General features: G+C 40.9%; 1 protein-coding gene across 3 annotated transcripts in view; it reads right to left on the reverse strand.

The window, feature by feature from the left end:
- The window catches only part of LOC127575291 (fibronectin type III domain-containing protein 4-like), a 169,116-nt gene that overhangs the window by 22,762 nt on the left and 126,816 nt on the right, over positions 1-19,538 (reverse strand). For all 3 annotated transcript variants that reach the window (XM_052025055.1, XM_052025057.1, XM_052025056.1), the window contains one exon: positions 11,185-11,274. In XM_052025055.1, the coding sequence (XP_051881015.1) occupies positions 11,185-11,274 (90 nt within the window). The remainder of the gene's footprint in view (positions 1-11,184; positions 11,275-19,538) is intronic.

A 19,538-nucleotide genomic window follows, 5' to 3' on the forward strand; every position in this document is an offset into this window, starting at 1 on the left:
AGTTCCTGCATTATTGCAAATTAGGACTTTAAACAATATCTCTCTGTGACGGAGTAGCTGCAGCAAAAAACTGCAATGAAAGTGAGGGAAGATGTAGAGAAGGGGAGGCATGTCTTCAATGTGACTGATATCACCATCCCACTCTCCACCGTCATCTACACAAATGGGGCTCCATGCCGTGAGTGGCCCTACACCACTGCAAGGAATGGGCTCATTGCACCGGCAGTGATCACAGCATGTATCTCTCCAGTGCATTATATCAACAGGATGTGATGGGATAGCCAGCAAAGCTGTTTGAAGTACGTTGAGCAATGGAAATTGAGGCTGGCAGATGCAGACAGCAATTTATCAGTGGAACAATGGACATTCATTAATTTGTACTTCCTTGCTGATCTGCTGCTGTTTTTTATGAGTTATAAACACAGGTCATAGGTACATACAAGGTAGGAGCAGGGGTAGGCCGCTTGACCTTTCAAGCCTGTCCTATCATTTAGTACCATCATGGCTGATCTGACCATAACTTCAACTCTGCATTCCCATCTATCCATAGTAACTTTTCACCCACTTGCCAATCAGGTAACTATTTACCTCTGCCTTAAGAAATATTCAAAGACTCCATCTTCACTGCACTTTTGAGGAAGTGAATTCCAAAGACTCGTGACCCTCTGAGGGAAAAAGTTTCTCCTCAGCTCTGTTTTAAATGGGTGACCTCTTAGCTATAAATAATCACAAATTAGTTCTAGACTCTTCCATGAGAAGAATCATCTTCTCCACATTCACTGTGTCAGAACCTTATACTGTATGCTTCAATCAGATCTATAAACTTCAGCAGGATACAAGCCTCACCTGTCTAACCCTCCTCATAAGGTAATCTGCCCATTCAGGGTAATCTAGTAAACCTCATATAAACTGCTGACAATACGTTAACATGCTTCCTTAAATAAGGAGACCAATACTCAAGAAGTGATCTCGCCAATACTCTACTTAAATTAAGTATAACCTCCCTATTTTTGTAATCATAGTAAATGATTTGTGCCTACTCTTTCTGCTTCCTGTTAATCAGCCAATCTTCTCCCTGTACCATCATGCGTTGCAAGCTTTTATTTTCCACAATGACATTTGATGCAGTAGCTTTTCAAGTGCCTTCTGTAAATCTAAGTGTAGCGTATCATTAGTCTCCTTTATCTATAGCACATGTTACTAGTCAAAGAACTCCAATAATTTGGTGAAACATTATTTCCCTTTCACAAAACATGTTGACAGCCTGATTACTATGAATTTTTTCTAAGTACGCTGCTATAACATTTTTGTAATGATAGCTTCTAACATTTTCCCATGACAGATGTTAAACTAACTGGCATGTACTTTCTAGCTTTTTGCCTCCAATCAAATCCAACCTTCTCCAAATCTAGCAAACTCTGGAAAGTTAAAACCAACACATCAACTATCTCACTTCCTTTAAGACCCCATGACAAAGTCCATCAGGACTCAGAGACTTGTCAGTCTGCAATTCCAACAATTTGCTTAGTACCATTTCACTGGTGACTGTAATTTTCCTTAGTTCCTCCTTCTCAATTTTCGATTTACAGCTCTTTCTGGGATATGACTTATATTGTCTCTAGTGAGGACTGATGCAAAATAATTATTTAATTCATCACCCATCTCCTGGGTTCCATTATTATTTCGCCAGACTCACTTTCTATGTGACCAATGCTCACTTTGTCAACTTTTCTCTTTTAATATCTATAGAAACTCTCGCCATCTGTTTTTCTATTTTCGGTTATCTTTATCTTGTACTCTAATCTTTCCTTCCTTGTTCACCTTATATTCATTTGTTGTTTTTATATTTTATCCAATTTGTAACCTGCCTTCCATCTTTGTGTAATTTTATGCTTTCTCTTTAAGTTTATCTATCTTTAATGTTTTTAGTTAATCATGGGCTGACCCCTTGGAAATTTTCTTTCTTGTTGGAATGTATTTATTGTGAGTATTCTGAAAGATTTCATCAAAAATTTGCCACTCCATTGCGAGTGCCATTGCACCGAAAGTGGAGTCACAGGTAGACAGGGTGGTGAAGAAGGCTTTTGGCACACTGGCCTTCATAAGTCAGGGCTTTGAGTGTAAAAGTTGGGAGGTCATGGTGCAGTTGCACAGGACACTGGGAAGGCCACACTTGGAGTGTTGTGTTCAGTTTTGGTCATCCTGCTCTATCCTGCTCTAGGAACGACGTTATTTAACTCAAAAGAGTGCAGAAAAGATTTACAAGGATGTTGCCAGGACTTAAGGGACTGAGTTATAGGGAGAGGTCGGACAGGCTAGGACTTACTCCTCGGAGCATAGGAGACTTAGAGGTAATCTTATAGAGGTGTATAAAACCATGAAGGGCAGAGATAGGGTGAATGCACTCATCTTTTTACCAGGATTGGGGAATCAAGAACTAGAGGGCATAGGTTTAAGGTGAGAGGGAAAAGACTTCTCTCTGTGAGAACCCACAGGGTAGTCAATAGATGAAATGAGTAGCCAGAGTAAATGGTTGAGGCAGGTACAATAAGAACTCTTAAAAGACAGTTGGATAGGTACATGGATTGGAAAGGTTTGGAAGGTTATGGAACAAACACGGGCAAATGGGACTAGCTTGGATGGGGCATCTTGGTCGGCATGGACCAGTTGTCCAAGGGGCCTGTTTCCCATGCTGTATAACTCTATGACTCTATGACTGAGCTCTTAACCTAATTTACAATTCATCTTTTTTCTTAGCCTAATAATTGCCTTAATTAAGTTTGATATATTTATCTTGAACCTGCTCTTCTCCTCCACAAACTGTGAAGTTTAATCATTTTATGATCACTGCAACCTAAAGATGTATTCATGATGAGGTCATTAATTCATTCTAACACGTACTTTCAACTGCCAATTTCTGCCATAAATATGGAAATGGCTGCTGCATGCCTTATGATATCATTAAATGTGCATAGGATGCCTGGTAAACATCAGATATGCAAGAGTACATCATTGCTTAAGAGCCCGATGATCACTAATTGACCTGGAAATGTTTGCTGGTGTGACGTAATATGTGCAAAATGACCCTAGCAAAACTCAGATCTTAAATATGCGCACATAGCTCCAATTTTTATGCATTTGTACTTTTCAGGAAATGTAATATGATTTTTATCTATATACCTTCTGACAAAAGATAGCAAGTTTTTAGAGTAATTTTAGTTGGTAGAATATGTAATTTATATATGGAAAGCCTTAGTCTTTTTGCCCAAAAGTTACATGGAGCATAGAACAGTACAGCACAGGAACAGGCCCTTTGGCCCACGATATTGTGCCGAAATATTTAAGCTAATGGCACCTAAGTAAACTAATCCCTTCTGCCTTCACATGGTCCATATTCTTCCATTTCTTGCATGTGCCTATTTAAGAACCTCTTAAACACCTCTATCGTATCTGTCTCCACCACCTCTGCTGGCAGCACATTCTAGGCACCACTCTGTGTAAAAAACCTGCCCTGCACATCTCCTTTGAACTTACACTCCCCTCTCACCTTAAATGCATGCCCTCTAGTATTAAACATTTCGACCCTGGGAGAAAGATACCAGAAAAGAGTTCCAGAAATTAGATTGTGTTTAAATCAAATTCCAATGCGGTTCATCTAATGAAGCCAATGGGAAACAATTGCAAATTGATCATTCACCTTACTAACTTATTAATGTCAAGTTGTGGGTTTGGAGAGATAGCAAAGCCGGTGGATCTAAGAAAGATTAAGTTCTGAACGCTCAGCAAAGACAAATGGTAAGGTGGCAGATGCTAGTGGATAGGGTGGTCTGAGGTTTTAACATGGAGTTGGGAGAAGCACTCTCAGTCTTTGTGGCTTTACACTAAGGTAAGCAAAATACTTTAACATTACCTTTTAAGAACCAATTGCCTGGCTCAGTGTGCTGACACAACAAACTACACTGTTTACTTACCACAAGCTGTGGGCAATCACAAACAAGTATCAGAATCAGATTTATTATCACGGACATATAGTGTGAGATTTGTTGTTTTGTGGCAGCAGTGCAGTGCAAGACATAAAAATTGCTATAAGTTACAAATAAATAAATAAATAGTGTAAAAGAGCGATAACAAAGTAGTGTTCATGGGTTCATGAACTATTCAGAAATCTGATGGCGGAGGGGAATGAGCTGTTCCTAAAATGTTGAGTGTGGGTCTTCAGGCTCCTGTACCTCCTCCCCGATGGTAGTAATGAGAAAAGGGCATATTCTGGACGGTAAGGGTCCTTAATGATGGATGCTGCCTTCTTCAGGCACCGCCTCTTGAAGATGTCCTTGATGGTGGGGAGGGTTGTGCCTGTGATGGAGCTGGCTGAGTCTATAACCCTCTGCAGCCTCTTTTGATCCTGTACATTGGGGCCTCCATACCAGGCAGTGATGCATCCAGTCAGAATGCTCTCCACCGTACATCTGTAGAAATTTGCAAGAGTCTTTGGTGACATATCCAAATCTCCTCAACTCCTAATGAAGTAGAGCTGCTGGCGTGCTTTCTTCATGACTGCATCAATGTGTTGGGTCCAGGACAGATCCTCGGAGATGTTGACCACCCATGAACTTGAAGCTTCTGTTTCCACCACTGACCCCTCAATGAGGACTGGTGTGTGTTTCTCCCCAACTTCCACTTCTCTGAAATCGACAATCAATTTCTTGGTTTTGATGAAGTTGAGTGTGAGATTGTTGTTGCGACACCACTCAACTTGCTGAATTACCCCACTCCTGTACGCCTCCTCATCGCCATCCGAGATTCTGCCAACAACAGTGGTGTCACTGGTGAATAATAGATGGCGTTTGAGCTGTGCCTAGCCACCATGGCATGAGTATAGAGAGATTAGAGCAGTGGGCTATGCTCGCAGCCTTGAGGTGCGCCTGTGTTGATTGTCAGTGAGGAAGAGAAGTTATTATTGATCCGCACTGACTGTGGTCTCCCAATAAGGAAGTCAAGGATCCAGTTGCAGAGGGAGGTACAGAGGCCCAGGTTTTGAAGCTTGTTGACTAGTACTGAGGGGATGATGGTGGTGAACGCTGAGCTGTAATCACCCAGTGGGATTGCGTCCACTGTAGACCTGTTGTGGCAGTAGGCCAAATTGCAGCAGGACCAGGGTCTTTGCTCAGGCAGGAGTTAATTCTAGCCATGACCAACCTCTCAAAGCACTTCATCACAGTAGATGCGAGTGCTACTGGGCGATAGTCATTGAGGCAGCTCACTCTGCTCTTCTTGATGCCCTTTTGAAGCAGGTGGGAACCTCCGACTGCAGCAGTGAGAGGTTGAAGATGTCCTAGAGCACTCCAGTCAGTTGGTTGGCACAGATTTTCAGTACCCTGCCAGGTACACCATCGGTGCCAGACGCCTTGCGAGGGTTCACCCTCTTGAAGGATGTTCTGATGTTGGCCTCCGAGACAGAGATCACAGGGTCGCCAGATGCTGTGGGGATTCGCACAGGTTGTAGTGTTATTTTGCCTTTCAAAGTGTGCAGAAAAGGCATTGAGCTCATTAGGGAGCGAAGCATCACTGCTGTTTATGCTGTTGGGTTTCGCCTTACAGGAAGTAATGGCACGCAAACCCTGCCACAGCTGTCGTGCATCTGATTGTGTCTCTATCTTCACATGAAATTGCCTTTTCACTCTCATGATGGCTTTCCATAGATCGAACCTGGACTTCTTGTGCGGTTCTGGATCACCATCTTGAGCACCACAGATCTAGCCCTCAGCAGACTGAGAATCTCCTGGTTCATCCAGGGCTTCTGGTTTGGGCTCAGTATGTTCTTGAAGGAACACACTCATCCACGTAGGTCTTGATGAAGTTGGCGACAAGCTTCACAAAGTGGCCTTCTCTTCTTTACCAGCCCTTGATATCCTTTGTCATACAGGGTTCCTTGAACTTGCTGTCTTTACTTTTCACCCTTCTGGGAACATGTTGGCCCTGAACTCTCAGTATTTCACTTTTGAATGGCTCCAATTCATCCAATACAGACTTACTTGCAAGTGGCTGCTCCCAGTGTACTTTTACCACATCCTGTCTTAAGACATTGAAATCGGCCTTCCTCCCAATTCAGGACTTTAATTTCCAGACCATCTTTATCCCTTTCCACAACTACCTTCTACATTTGACTGCATCTTCCCTGCCCCCCAAACCCCTCCCAAATGGGCATCTACTCTGTGGCCCACTCCCTGCTAGGAAGTTGAACCCATTGGACTTCAGGTGCAACTTGTCCAGCTTGGTTACCTTCCCCAGAAATGGTACCAGTGATCCAGAAATCTAAAACCCTCCCCCTCCAATACCATCTCCTTAACCACATGTTCATCTGACCCAACTTCCTATTTCTGTATGCACTTACAGGGGCATCAGAGATCACAACCTTGGAGGTCCCGGTCTTCAATCTACAGCCTAACTCCCTAGATTTATATCGCAGGACCTCATCCTTCCTTTTACCGATAGGTTGTCTTGGAATTTTATACGTGTCCAGAGGACCCCACCTTCCCCTCGTTAACCAGCAAGAACACAGGAAAATAGGAGCAGGAGTAGTCCACCAGGCCCCTCAAGCCAGACCTGTCATTCCTTATGACCATGGCTGATCAATGCTGGCCTCAGCTCCTCTTCTGCTCCAGCTCCCTATAACCTTCATCCCTCAGTCTTTCAGAGGATCCTGGAATTTCTTTCCTCAGCCGGTGCATGTTCCGTAAATATTTGCTGTTGTTTAAAACAACAAATCTAATCCCCATAGGCTTACTGAGATGAACAAAATGATCAAAAGCCGACACAAAACATATGGCACCAAAAGCCTTTATTGTGTGGACAGCATTAAAAATGCCAGTTCGCTCTCAGAGTCCTCCATCTTTGTAGTGGGCACTGAGATCCCTGAGGGTTTGCTTTCTTTATCAATGAACTTGTGCTCTTTATCACCTTCACAGGAGCTGATGCAATAGATACGGTCATTGACTTCAGAATACAAAGTTGCTTGAGATTCTACAAAAATGTAAAGATTTTCAGAGGATGTTATATCCCACATTCAATTTTTAAACATGGTGGTAACACAATGGGGCAAAGAAGTACTTCGTGTAATAAACTGTAAATTAATAAATGATAAAAATCAAAGATTGTAGTTTAGGATTTGTGGGGAAAATTACTTATAAAAGGCTTGAGACTTGCTGACAGATACTAATAGTGGAATCATATATTTTGGATTCATGTAGTAATATGTGACCTGTCAGACAGCTGTACTTCAACAATGCTTCATCTAATAAGCATTGACAGAACATATTGCACATTCCCAGCGCGGCAACCGTACCACACATATGGTGAGTTCTTTATTTATTCTTTATCTCAGGTGTGTAGAAGCAGCTTCTAGTGAAACCTAGACAACCTTCTGACATGTTTATAAATTTGTAGGATCTTGGACTAGCTGGCTGTATCCTAATTGTATTGAGATAGAATTCAGAGTAAAAGTTGAACTTAAATCTAGAAAACGTTTGAAGCCTAAAATGTCCTGTACTCCTCTTTTAAAAGTTCATTCTGAACCAAGGTACAAGACCTTTCCAAATACAGCACTGCTGCTTGTATAACTGTGGGTATGAATTGCAGACAAACAGGAAACTCTTGGCAAAGGTATTCTTACAAATGACAGCAATCAGTAACAGAAAAGCAGATTAATAGTAGCCCTCTGAAACATGTATTTATAATTCTAACCTTGGTGAAAACACTTACATCAGCTCATTACTTGATTGCACTACAATGCACAAGTTAGCCAACAACATCACCAACCACTGAAGATAGTCATTAAAGAAAAAGGGGGGCAGAATATGTGGCCTGCTGTCTGTCAGCAACTGTGCTCTCCTCACACAGAGGCAGAAGAAGTGCAATTTATCACTTACCACAATATCAGAGTCATTGTGCTAACAACCAGCATCAAGAAAATCAAGGTTACACAACAAACAGTCTGGTCCAAACAAAATGTCTGACATTACAGAAAACAATTAAATGTGGTCAAGCAGTTTACTACTGGGCACTGCCCTCACCAGTACTGGCACAACTGACTAAGAAATTACCAGCCGTATTAAAATATCTTTCTTGTTTGGCCATTTCAGCAAACAATTATTTGCTCAGCATAATGAAAAGATGCAATTTCGATAGTTATTAAGCAGTCATCACAGTCATATAATTGTTCAATAGTTGAACTTGCAACAGAAAGCATTATGTAAGAGCTCACCACATCATTACAACTCAATGGCTCTCAGACTGAGTTACAACTTCATTGCTGGGCATTTTGCCTTGTTGTTTGATATTCAGACTGATGGCCCACACTGAATTAGCCCTGAAAGAGAATAGATAAGAGTGGCATCCAAAATCATATCTTCCTAACTGAGTTCTAAGAATGAACATAGATGAGAGGCAGCTGGTAGAGATGATTCAGTGAGATGTCAAAACAAGTTAGGCTCAAATGTGCTGTTCCATCGAGAGCCTTTGCCCAGTCACTTGGACTTCAAGGGATGAGACAAATGCTCAGCTGAAGGGTTAACTTTCTGGTAATGGCTGCTTACACTAAAAATACAAAACAACACACATCCTTAGTCCTCCTTGGCAAATTCTGCCTAAACCTACATGGGGGAAGATCCCCATGATTGCAATCTGTGACTTATTTTTATCAGTCTCAGAAGTTGTGTGACAGCTGCTGTGAACCATGTCTAGTTTTGTGTGCTGATCTCATTGTCCTTTGCGCAATATTCCAGTTTATTCCATCCTTGATCTGGTCCCAGATGTAACTTATTTTTATGGGTATCCATGCAGAATATGAACAGGACTTGCTGGGAGAATGAAAACCACATATGAGAAGATAAAGCGCAATGTGAAAAAGCTTTCAAGAATCATCGAAACCCTTGGCCTATTTTGCCAGGTAAATCAGTGCAGAATTAGAGCAGTAAGGAAGTTATTTTCCAATATGTTGGCTGAAGATATGTTCATTTTTTAATGATATTTACATTTCGATGAGTCACAGATTAATTCTAATGGTACATGGCTCAGTAAGGAACAATAAATACTTGGGGATGTCATAGTGCCAGCAATGATTTAAAATTAATTCTTTGCTGGAGTTATTTCAGTGGTAACCTTTCACTTCTAGGGAGATAGGAACAATGTGATTTAATGAAGAATGGTAAATTGCATTTCAGGTCCTAAAATAAATACAAGAAATGCCTAGTATAAACAGGCTCCTCTAGGAGCAAGACCATAATGTTCTTATCAATAATTAAACAAACCTCTTCAAGAATAAAATGACTATGGTATTGTTCCTATTCCAGATTCTATTCATGTATGCCATTGACCCTCCTATCAAATTCCCTTATATTATATATGTGTAACAAATTCTTGACATTTTTAAAAAATTTAATTTCCTTTACATTAGGATCCCACTATTTTTAAATGCAGACCTCTGAAAAGATGGTCATCTTTTCATAATTTTCATCTTTTCATAACTAGGCAGTTTAGATTTGCAAATTTACAGTAAGACCCTAAAAGACACTATGGCTACATTTTCCTCAGGTGATATATAGGAACACCCTTTTATTAAATGTGAAAAGGATGAATTTAACATATAACCCTCTGCCTTCCGTTCAAATTAGAATAGCCTTTAGAAAATATTCCCCATGAACCAAAGACCCTATCACTAATTTTTTCCATTGTCTTATAGCAAGAAATCCATTACCATTTTATAGCCATTAAAATTTTATGTTGTGCACTTATGGCTGCAGAAGAAATGAAACCAATGAAAAAATGATTTGTAAATGAACAAAGAACTGTTTTGAGTCACTGGTTAGACCATTCACCAACTAGTATAAATTGCTAGAATGTATGCAGTGTATAATCTGCTGACCAGTATCTGAAAATTCCTACCACTAGCAACAGCCCTCAAATTGCATGTGTAAGCAATTCCCCTGCCTACTTCAGGTGGATATGATATCCATTTACAGCCATCTTCAAATTGTCCCTTTGGGAAGCCAGGATATTCCTTTGGCATGATAAAATGTAACTGGGGGATGATTTACTCAGATACATAACTTCAGGAATCATGGAAACTACACGATTTATAAAAATCCATCTGCTTTTCTAATGTCCTTCAGGGAAGGGAATCTTCTGGTGTTACCAGTCAGGCCTGTAAGTGACTCCATGCCGACAACATTCTGGTTGACTTTTAAATGGTCAAACAAGTCACTAGGTTCAAGGATAATCAAGGATGGGCAATAAATACCAAGCTTGCCAATGTTCAGAGAATTAATAAAATTAAATCTGGATGCTTGGTCATGTATTTGCCTGAGAGATTTTGGCATAGAAAATATAATGTATAGGGGCCTCTGTGAGCATGACATCCCCTCTCACATGGAAGGCAAGGCATTGGTTGTGATGTAGAATGCCATGTAACACCACATACATGGACTGCAATTCTGCATAGCTTCATGTTCAAAAGCACTCTTTTACTGGGAGCGGTTGGCTGTTTTGATGACAGTTTCCAGCTTGTGGAGTCCAACACTGGAAACCAGCTGTTGGTGGTTAAAAATTTACACCTTGCTGTAGCTCTCATTTAGGTTCCCAGCCCTCACCCCGCCCCCCACCTCACCCATGCCCTCCCGCCCTCATTATCCCAATAGTCCAACATGACCTCCAATTTCAATTGTGACCCAACACCCTCCACTGCTAATTAAAATACTAAAGCACTAAAACACACACATGTAAAAACAACAGGATATATGTAAACTAATTGGATTATTTTTTTAAACAAGCCAGCTCACCGTTCTCTCAGCAGCCACTTCTCCCCATTCAGTTCTAATGGGCCAGTGTACTTGTTGACCTGGTGCTGATTCTATCAGCAGGGCTGGGAAATCTGTGGAAGGCTGCACCATTCTGTTGGACTCCATGAGAAGTGCACGGGTCCCATGTCCCACAATTATCCCAAGGGGAAGGCAGAGCCTGTGCTCGAAGGGTCCGAGCTTCCACACAATGAAGTGATTAAAAACTGGCCACTTCCAGGGGAGCTGCGAGCTTCTAAACAGTAGACCTACCCCTCCAATTTATTAGTTTAATCGAACAAAGTAAAGAATGCATGAATAAATAAAGTAGTATGACCAAAAGCAAGTTACATACCTGCCCACATGATCAGAACTGTCACGATAATGATCATTTCTCCCGTCTGTAATGGCATGTTTCTATTCATTTCCTGCACTGTTGGGTCATCTGCAGACAAGGAAGAGCAAGCTCCAGTGACAAATATAGCAAACAAGGCTCATTTCTAATGGATTTCAATACACTAACCAGGTGAGCACATTGTTGCAAATGAACACTTTTGGAAATACTATCTCAAAATCTGTGGGTCTGTAAAAAGAATGATTACCTTCTTCAGAAAATGATGGGGTCTGGCGAGGGCTTTTTTTATTACCTACACCCATCAGTACACAAGCATTGGGTTTCAGTGCTTATAACCATCATATTCAGGCATATTTCTGTGCTCTTCAGCTCTTTCCCTCCGGTTTTCCAAAGCATATGTTTTATGTTTTCATGTGCAGTATTGGCAAACAGCATACACTTTCAACTTTAATGTGTTATTGCTCTTACAGATGCTGACTGATATTCACTACAATTTTGTGGATTCTGTGTTCTGCATTTCAGATTTCCAACATTTAGAAGTTTTTGTAAATATGTCATTATTGTATTGATGCAAAAGACACAGACTCCCTTTGACAACTATTTATTTCCAAATCTGTTACTTTCATGAAATTGGGTGATTCTTAGAAATGCTGGGAGTTATCCACTGTCTGTGAAATCATAAAGCATTTTTTTAAAAACTTTATTTATACAGCACGGTAACAGGCCCTTCCAGCCCAACGAGCCCACGCCGCCCAATTACACCCATGTTAACCTACTAACCCATACATCTTTGCAACGTGGGAGGAAACTGGAGCACCCAGAGGAAACCCACGCAGTCAAGGGGAGAACGTACAAACTCCTTACAGACGGCGGCAGGAATTGAACCGCGATCACTGGCGCTGTAATAGCGTTACGCTAATTGCTACACTACTGTGCCACCCCAATGTGTCGGCATTGTCAGCAATATTTCAAAGTATTCTATTTTATTTAAATATGACAGCTACCATTTGAGTTTCCCATTAGTTTCTTGGATGAACTGACAAACATTGCAATACAATAATGCATTTCAACATTACAAAGGGGAGGAGAAGATTATCAATCTTCTTGAACCTGTCTCATCCAGACAGTGAAAGTATAAACCCACTGATTATTCCTGCTACCTCCTGCAAGAAAAAGAATATGGACAGTCCTGCGGAGCTAATTCAGGTAAACAAACCCCTGAAAATTCCAGATTCCCTAAAGTAACTAGGCAAAGATCCAGAACCATAGGAACTGATAACACTTTTACTGGCAGATAACTGGCAACGAAAAATACCTTCTTCACATGGGAACTTCTTAGTTCCCTTCTGAATGACTTTGGCAGATCCAGAATTCCTGCTTACTTAAGAGGAGGAGAATAGCTTGCCATGAAAATAATTATCTCCAGGGACCCTAGTTAACTCCTCTGCAAAATAACACTACCTTTGAGAGGGTGATTTTCTCCTAGTTCTTTGTATGGAAGAGCTAGTATGAAGATTTTCCCAGTACATACATGTCCTCAAGTATTAGAATCCATCCATTTAAAAAACTCTTATCCATATTACACCTGATTCTTACACTGTTTTAAATATTGTTATTATATTCCCTCCATACATGTATTTCTCTTAAGGAAATAGACTGAACTTATGGAGTGTCTGTTTTACAAAAAGCTCTGAGGCTAAGTGTCACTGTGCAATCTCATGTCTGACCCACTGTGGAACATTGTTACTTTTGCCAGGATTGTGTGAGTGGGATGGGGGTAGTGTTGGAGGCGGGAAAGCAAAACACCAATCAAGTGTGAACATGTCAAAAAACAGAATCAAAATATCATACCATAAAGAGGAGATCATTCAGGCCATCGAATTAGCTCATTTCCCTATCCCTTGCCCATATCCAACAATTGTCCTTTGAATACTTAGCCAATTCACTTTGAATGTTATTTTTGACCCTGCACCCCTATCAAGCAATAAATTTCAAATAACCCACTGTTGTGTAAAAAAGCTTTTTTATTCTCCATTTTGCCTCTGGTTCTTTTGTCATTCACCTTTAGTCATTACCTACCCTTCAGTAAAGGGTAATAGCCTCCTTCTTCTCTCTTTGAGTTTTTCATAATTTTGAACACCTCTGACAAATTTCATCTTAGCTCTTTCTGCTCCAAGGAGGATCCTAACTTTTTCAATCTATCCATGTAATTGTAATCCACTGTTATAAAATGCATTCTGTTAAACCTTGTCCATACCTTCTCCTAAGTGTTCACATGTTCCATAAACTATGGTGCTCACAATAGGAAGCAAAATTCCAGCTCAGGTTGAACTAGTGTTCCATGCAGATTTGGCATACTTCCTGAGATTTGCACTCAATACCTCTATGTGTATCAAGAATAATTCTTTTCATTTTTTGCAAACTTCATTTACATAGTTTCTCTGTTGAATTCAATAAACTTCCACATGATGTAGCCTAACTGGACTAGAGTCAGTAGACTGGCTGGATTTTCTGTTTTAGTGTATCTGCTTCACAGCTTGCAGATGTTTTTTTTTCCCTTACTTTCTTTGTACCAATAGACGATTATGTAATTCAACTAATAAGTAGAAAACCTGCTCTGGAAAATTAGACTTTGTGGATCACCTAGCAAAGAATATCACCAGGTTACATTTTTGATGGCATTTTAGAGGAACCCGTAGGATAAAAGGATTTAAAATCAAGGAGCTGCTAACCAGTGAAAATGGGCTTTCATGCAATGGTTTAGTGGGAAAAGTCAATCTCAAACTCTTAAGGTTTTCTGGGCAACATTTTCCCCTGCTGGTGTATCACAGAACAGGTCTTGGGTCAGTTTGAAGAACTTCCAGTTCACATATAATCCTTGGCAGTGAGTGCCAACAGATCATTTAACTGCCAATACATACATATTTGTAGTCAGTAGTCAACTAACATTCAAAGATATACATTTTCAGCAGGGTGTGGAGGCTGTTGAAACTTAGTTGTGTTTTTCCCAGTACAGGGACTTTGACACTGATTTATCGAACCTCTGTGGCCTTCCTAGCTGAAGTCTGCATGCAAAATCTGAATGACTCTATCTATCTGGCTAACCACCTGCTGGACACATTCATTGCTGTAGTCTGGGTGGCTTCAAAAATAGTTTTCCAGTGACTTTATCTACTTGATATGGAACTATCCTTTAAAACAGCCTGTATTGGTATTAGTTAATTATTGTCACTTGTACCGAGGTACAGTAAAAAAACATGTCTTGCATACCTTTCGATTACACAGTTCAGATACATTGAGTTAGTAGAGTGCATTGAGGTAGTACAGGTAAAAACAATAACAGAACACAGAGTAAAGTGTCACAGCTACAGGGAAGTGCACTGCAGGTAGACAATAAGGTGCAAGGTCATAACAAGGTAGATTGTGAGGTCAAGAGCTCATCTCATCATATAAGGGAACCATTCAATAGTCTTATCACAGTGGGATAGAAGCTGTCCTTGAGCCTAGTGGTATGTGCCCTCAGGCTCCTGTATCTTCTGCCTCATGGAAGAGCCTGAATGGACAGACAAGCAAAAATCTACCCCAGATGACCAAAACTGAGTATGTGCAGCTTGTCTACAAATCCTAAATAATCTTGTTCTATTTTTATGTGTTTATTAAAAACATATTTCCTTTCAATCTGCTGTATAACTATGATGGACACTCAAGCGGTTGCCCACAGGACAAGTTGGACACATAGTAACTTGGCCTACTGGAGGAGAAGCTCAGATATTCTACAGAGCAGGAAGCCCAAGGTATTATGTGAAGTAGCACTGAACACTCGTCCTTGGCCCCACCACTTCGGAGAGTGGAGATAGTGGAGGAAGTGAGTTGGGAAGAGTTTCACGGGAAAGGAGGTAATGTAGAGGGATTTCTTGGAGCTGGGACATGGAGAGAATTGGAACAGGTGACTATGGAAGGAGTGGACTCTCAAGGAGCTGATCATTGTTGGGGTGGGAAGGGCAGTCCTAGCCAAATGATGGGGTATCCAGCAGATAAATGGAATAGAGATTTTAGAATCATGCTGAGAGGAGTGGACATTTTTCAGTACAAGTAAACATCCTTGTGCAACGCCAGAAAGTGCAAGTTGTACCAGACTGCAGGCAAGCATTATGGACAAGCCCTTCCCTAGTATCAAAGCAAGCCTATTTGCCAGCAGAGTTTATTGTCCAGTTAGCAGTGGTTGAGACATGAATTAAGTTTCTATTTACCAACCCAGAAACATTGAGGAAATTGGTGTCAGTTGGCTGAGGTCAGTTAGTCAACCTAGGCAGTGAACCTGGGACTTTATGATCACCGAAGCTTGCTGATTCTAATGTTAACAACTGACTCTGAGAAAGCAGCTCCAGAAAATTTGCTGCAATTGTGCTGATCTAGTTTAATGCTGTACTACTGGACAAAACATTGAAAGTGGAGTGACTCAGCACAACCCTTCTTTCTAGACAGTCCCTGAGGATCGAGTATGACTTGCTTTCACTCTAGTTATGTGGGTTCTGAGGGGGCTGATGAAGCTAATGTGGCACCAAAGACTCTGTCACAGGTAGGGCGGGGGGTGTTTGTGGGGCTGTTGTGTGGCTAGCTTAGGAGGTGAGATTTGCGCTGGACCAGAGTCTATCAGTGACATTCGAAAATTTCTTTTCCATCCCGTCATGGTCCAGGGATTGCTACATCTTGGTGGGAACGTTACATATTTTCAAGGAGGGTTTTAAAATATCCAATAATTATTTCCTCTGTCCAGCGGGTAATCTCTTCAGGAGCTTGGTATCGGGCTTGCAAATGATATGCACTGCCCAATGGAGCTGCTTGGGTATACCTAGGGTCTCGATATCAACATAGACAATTAATACAGCATTTCTGATGAAGAAATGAAGAGATTCATTTATGGAGCAATGTTTTAGTTGTGACTTATTGCTTCCTTTATTCCCACTCTGCAGTATCCCAAGTTCAATTTTCTTCTCCACTGATCTATCAATGAAGATATAAAATGAGACTCAGAGCCCCAGATTTCAGTTAATCTTGTCAAATTTTTACTTCTGTTAACAATTTTTCTACACAAACGTTGTGCTTAGTTGACAAAGGTATGCGGCATTGGAAGCACATGGGAATGGGAGTGCTGGTCATAGGGGATTGAAAGCAAGTCACAGGGGATTGACTAACAGAAAACAGGGAGTCAGGTAAATGGGTTATTTTTGAATGGGGTGCCACAGGGTGCAGTGTTGACTCAACAGTCCACGGCCTGTATTAATGACTTGAATGAAGGGACCGAGTGTGCTGCAGTCAAATTTGCTGGTGATACAAAGAAAGGTGGGTTAGCAAGTTGTGAGCAGGACACAAAGAGCCTGCAAAGGAAATCAAGAGATTAAATGAATGGGCAAGGAGTAGGGAAATGGAATACAATGTGGGAAAATGAGAGGTTAAGTGGTTTGGAAGGAAAAATGAAAAAGCAAATTATTATTTCAGTGGATTGAGACTAGTAAATGTTGTGGTGCAGAATGATCTGGGTGTCCTCGTGCATGAAACACAAAGGGATGACAAGTACGTTAGTGATTAATGGAGCACCATTTAACACTAGAATTTTTCAGCTAATGCAGGGATAAAAACTAACCTCATTTTACCATATCACAAGTATTTCTTTTGCTCACTGTTTAGGAACTGTACAATAGTACTGACTGAAATCATAAGAAAGTTCATGATCTGAGTCATTAGGTCCCTCTTCCTCACACTTTAGGGTAATATTGTTTTAAGGGGCAAACAAACAGCAAGAATGTATGGAATATCATTCACTGTGGCACACACTGTGATTGGCTTGGTTCTTTGTCTTACACTTCATGGGAAATGATTCAATGCTACTGTCTGGTCTCAAAACAGGATGCAATCAATTGAAAATTTTTAACACGGTACTGCTTTGAGTTGACATGTACAGTCAATATCTATATATTGCTGCAAATTGTATCTTCCTTGTAATGTCTGTGAAGTCAATGTATAAGCTGTCTTGCAATTGTCATTGTGCAGCTCATGAGAGATGTTACTGATGGAGCAATACTGTATGTTACAGTATCAAAGTTTAGTGTCATGGAATGAAGAAGCACAGTTTAGTGCAATCTTTAGTCCCTGATTTTCTTACAATTGTTCCAGGGGCAGGAAAGAGCTGCCCTACAGAATTAGAGAACCATAGGGCAGTCATCCAAGGAGCTTTGTCCAACCCCTTCCAGTCAATGGCTAGGGATTCACTGAAAGAAACCAGAAAGCAGTCATAACCCTGCTTTGGAGTTAATTTGTGCATTTCCTGGGGGTTATGTGGAACAAAACCAGGGAATGTGATTTCCTTAGAAATTATCAAGTAGCTAATAAAATTCAAATAGACATTTAACTCTTAAAAAAAGGCCATCATCTACATTTCTCATAACATCAGACCTTCAAAAACCTCGACACCACCTCGGACAGACTGAGCTCATTCTCAGAGGGGATACACAAACTTAAAATTCCTTCACCAAAATACTCTCTGTATGCGCACAATACAAGCAGAGAAGCACCATTCATAAGTTCTGTTTTTGAAACTCTCTCCCTTGCATTCTTTCTTAATGAAGTTTGACAGTTGCATGTAAAAATTCAGGTATGGAGTTAATGATCATCTGTAAAACAGGGAAAACTGCTGTAATGCAATTGACATTGCTTGGAACTGGGCCTTGGTTGCAAGCTAGAAGGTAGGTAGAATAAAGAGAGTGAAAGTAAAGGACACTCAGACTTACAAAATGTGACAAATGGCACCCCTCAGTAACCTGCTTGTGAGTCTTGCCATTTCACATTATTTTTCAACTACTTGGATAAAGGAATATAGAATTCTGGACAACACTAAATTAGGACGAACTATAAATACTGCAGATAGCAGTAAGAAAGTGTAAAAGAGTGTCAGTGGATTAAGGGAGTGGCCAAGACAATAAGAAATGAAATTCAATGTAGGCAAGTGTAAGGTCGTCCAGAATGGACCTAAGATGGTAATGCATTTTTACAAGAAGCTGAGGTGCTGTACCCCCACTGATCTCCTCAGAAACAGATGGGACAGATTATAAGTCTCCAAACATGACTCATTACATTCTTAGAAAACTGCAGGAGATGGCCAAGCCCAGAGCCTGAGTAGACAGCAGCCTGAGCTTCATCAGAGCTATAGCCACAGGCTCCTTTACACAAGCCTCTGCTGCAGCATGATTATCGATGGTTACATGTTTCATGTTGACCATTGTGATTCAAAGGCACTTGTGATAACTGCACTTAAGTTAGAGGAGAACTCCTTCACACAGTCTGACATTGTACACAGTCACCCTTGTGAGTAATTTCAATTTAAGTAGCTGCTGGTGCATAGACATTTTTTTCTTTTATAGATTGGGCTCTGACAGTTGTCCATCTGTGCTCTCTACAACAACGCTCTGCCTTCAGCCCACATTACACTGGCTGCTAGTTTCTGAAACAGTGCTTGTTGAAGTCAGAGCAAATGAGGCACTTTGGGAGGTTACCCTATCTCAGCATTTGCTGCAGCTTTCTCTGGGAGCTCTGATGGACCTGGGAAGAGGTGAGAATTGCTAGGATTGGTGAGAAAAGGGTGAGCACTTGCAATGAGACATAATGCTATGCACCACTAGATTGCCATGCAGAGTGTATGAGGGAGGGAATTCAATATAAGAAAGGAGGAGCAGCACCTGGTCTCTGGCAGTGCCATGATTTGTGTCCAATTTGTCAAAGCATTGAAACAAGTGTTCGTCTTGACTGGTTCCAGCTCTTGAAAATTCCATTCTGTGGGAGGATACCACTGTATATCTTGCTGCAATGTAGTGTGGATGTGTGAGATGTTGCATGGGGATAGAAAGAAACAATGGATATGGGAATATTGTTGTGAGAACAGGAACAAATCCTGAGTGTTCATAGGTTGCCAACAGATGTGCAGTGAAGTTTCCTGGTGGAATTAGAACAAAATGAAGAGAAGTGATGAAAGAAAAAGTTGATATTGCTGATGTTAAAGTAGGGTGGTCTGGGATTGGTGTAAAGGATGTTAAGGGGCTTCATATCATAGTGGCTTCAATGAGTCAGAGTCATAGTTATACACATGAAAACAGTCCTTTCCGTCCAACTCATCCATGTCGACCAAGATGTCTACCTAAGCTAGTCCCATTTGCCTACATTTGGCCCAGTTCCTTCTAAACCTTTCCTATCCATGTACCTGTCCAAATATCTTATAAACATTGTAATTTTACCTGCCTCTATCACTTCCTTTGGTGGCTCGTTCCATGTACCCACCACCCTCTGTGTGAAAAACTTGCCCC

This window comes from Pristis pectinata, chromosome 10 (assembly GCF_009764475.1).
Source record: "Pristis pectinata isolate sPriPec2 chromosome 10, sPriPec2.1.pri, whole genome shotgun sequence".
Lineage (NCBI taxonomy): Eukaryota > Metazoa > Chordata > Chondrichthyes > Rhinopristiformes > Pristidae > Pristis > Pristis pectinata.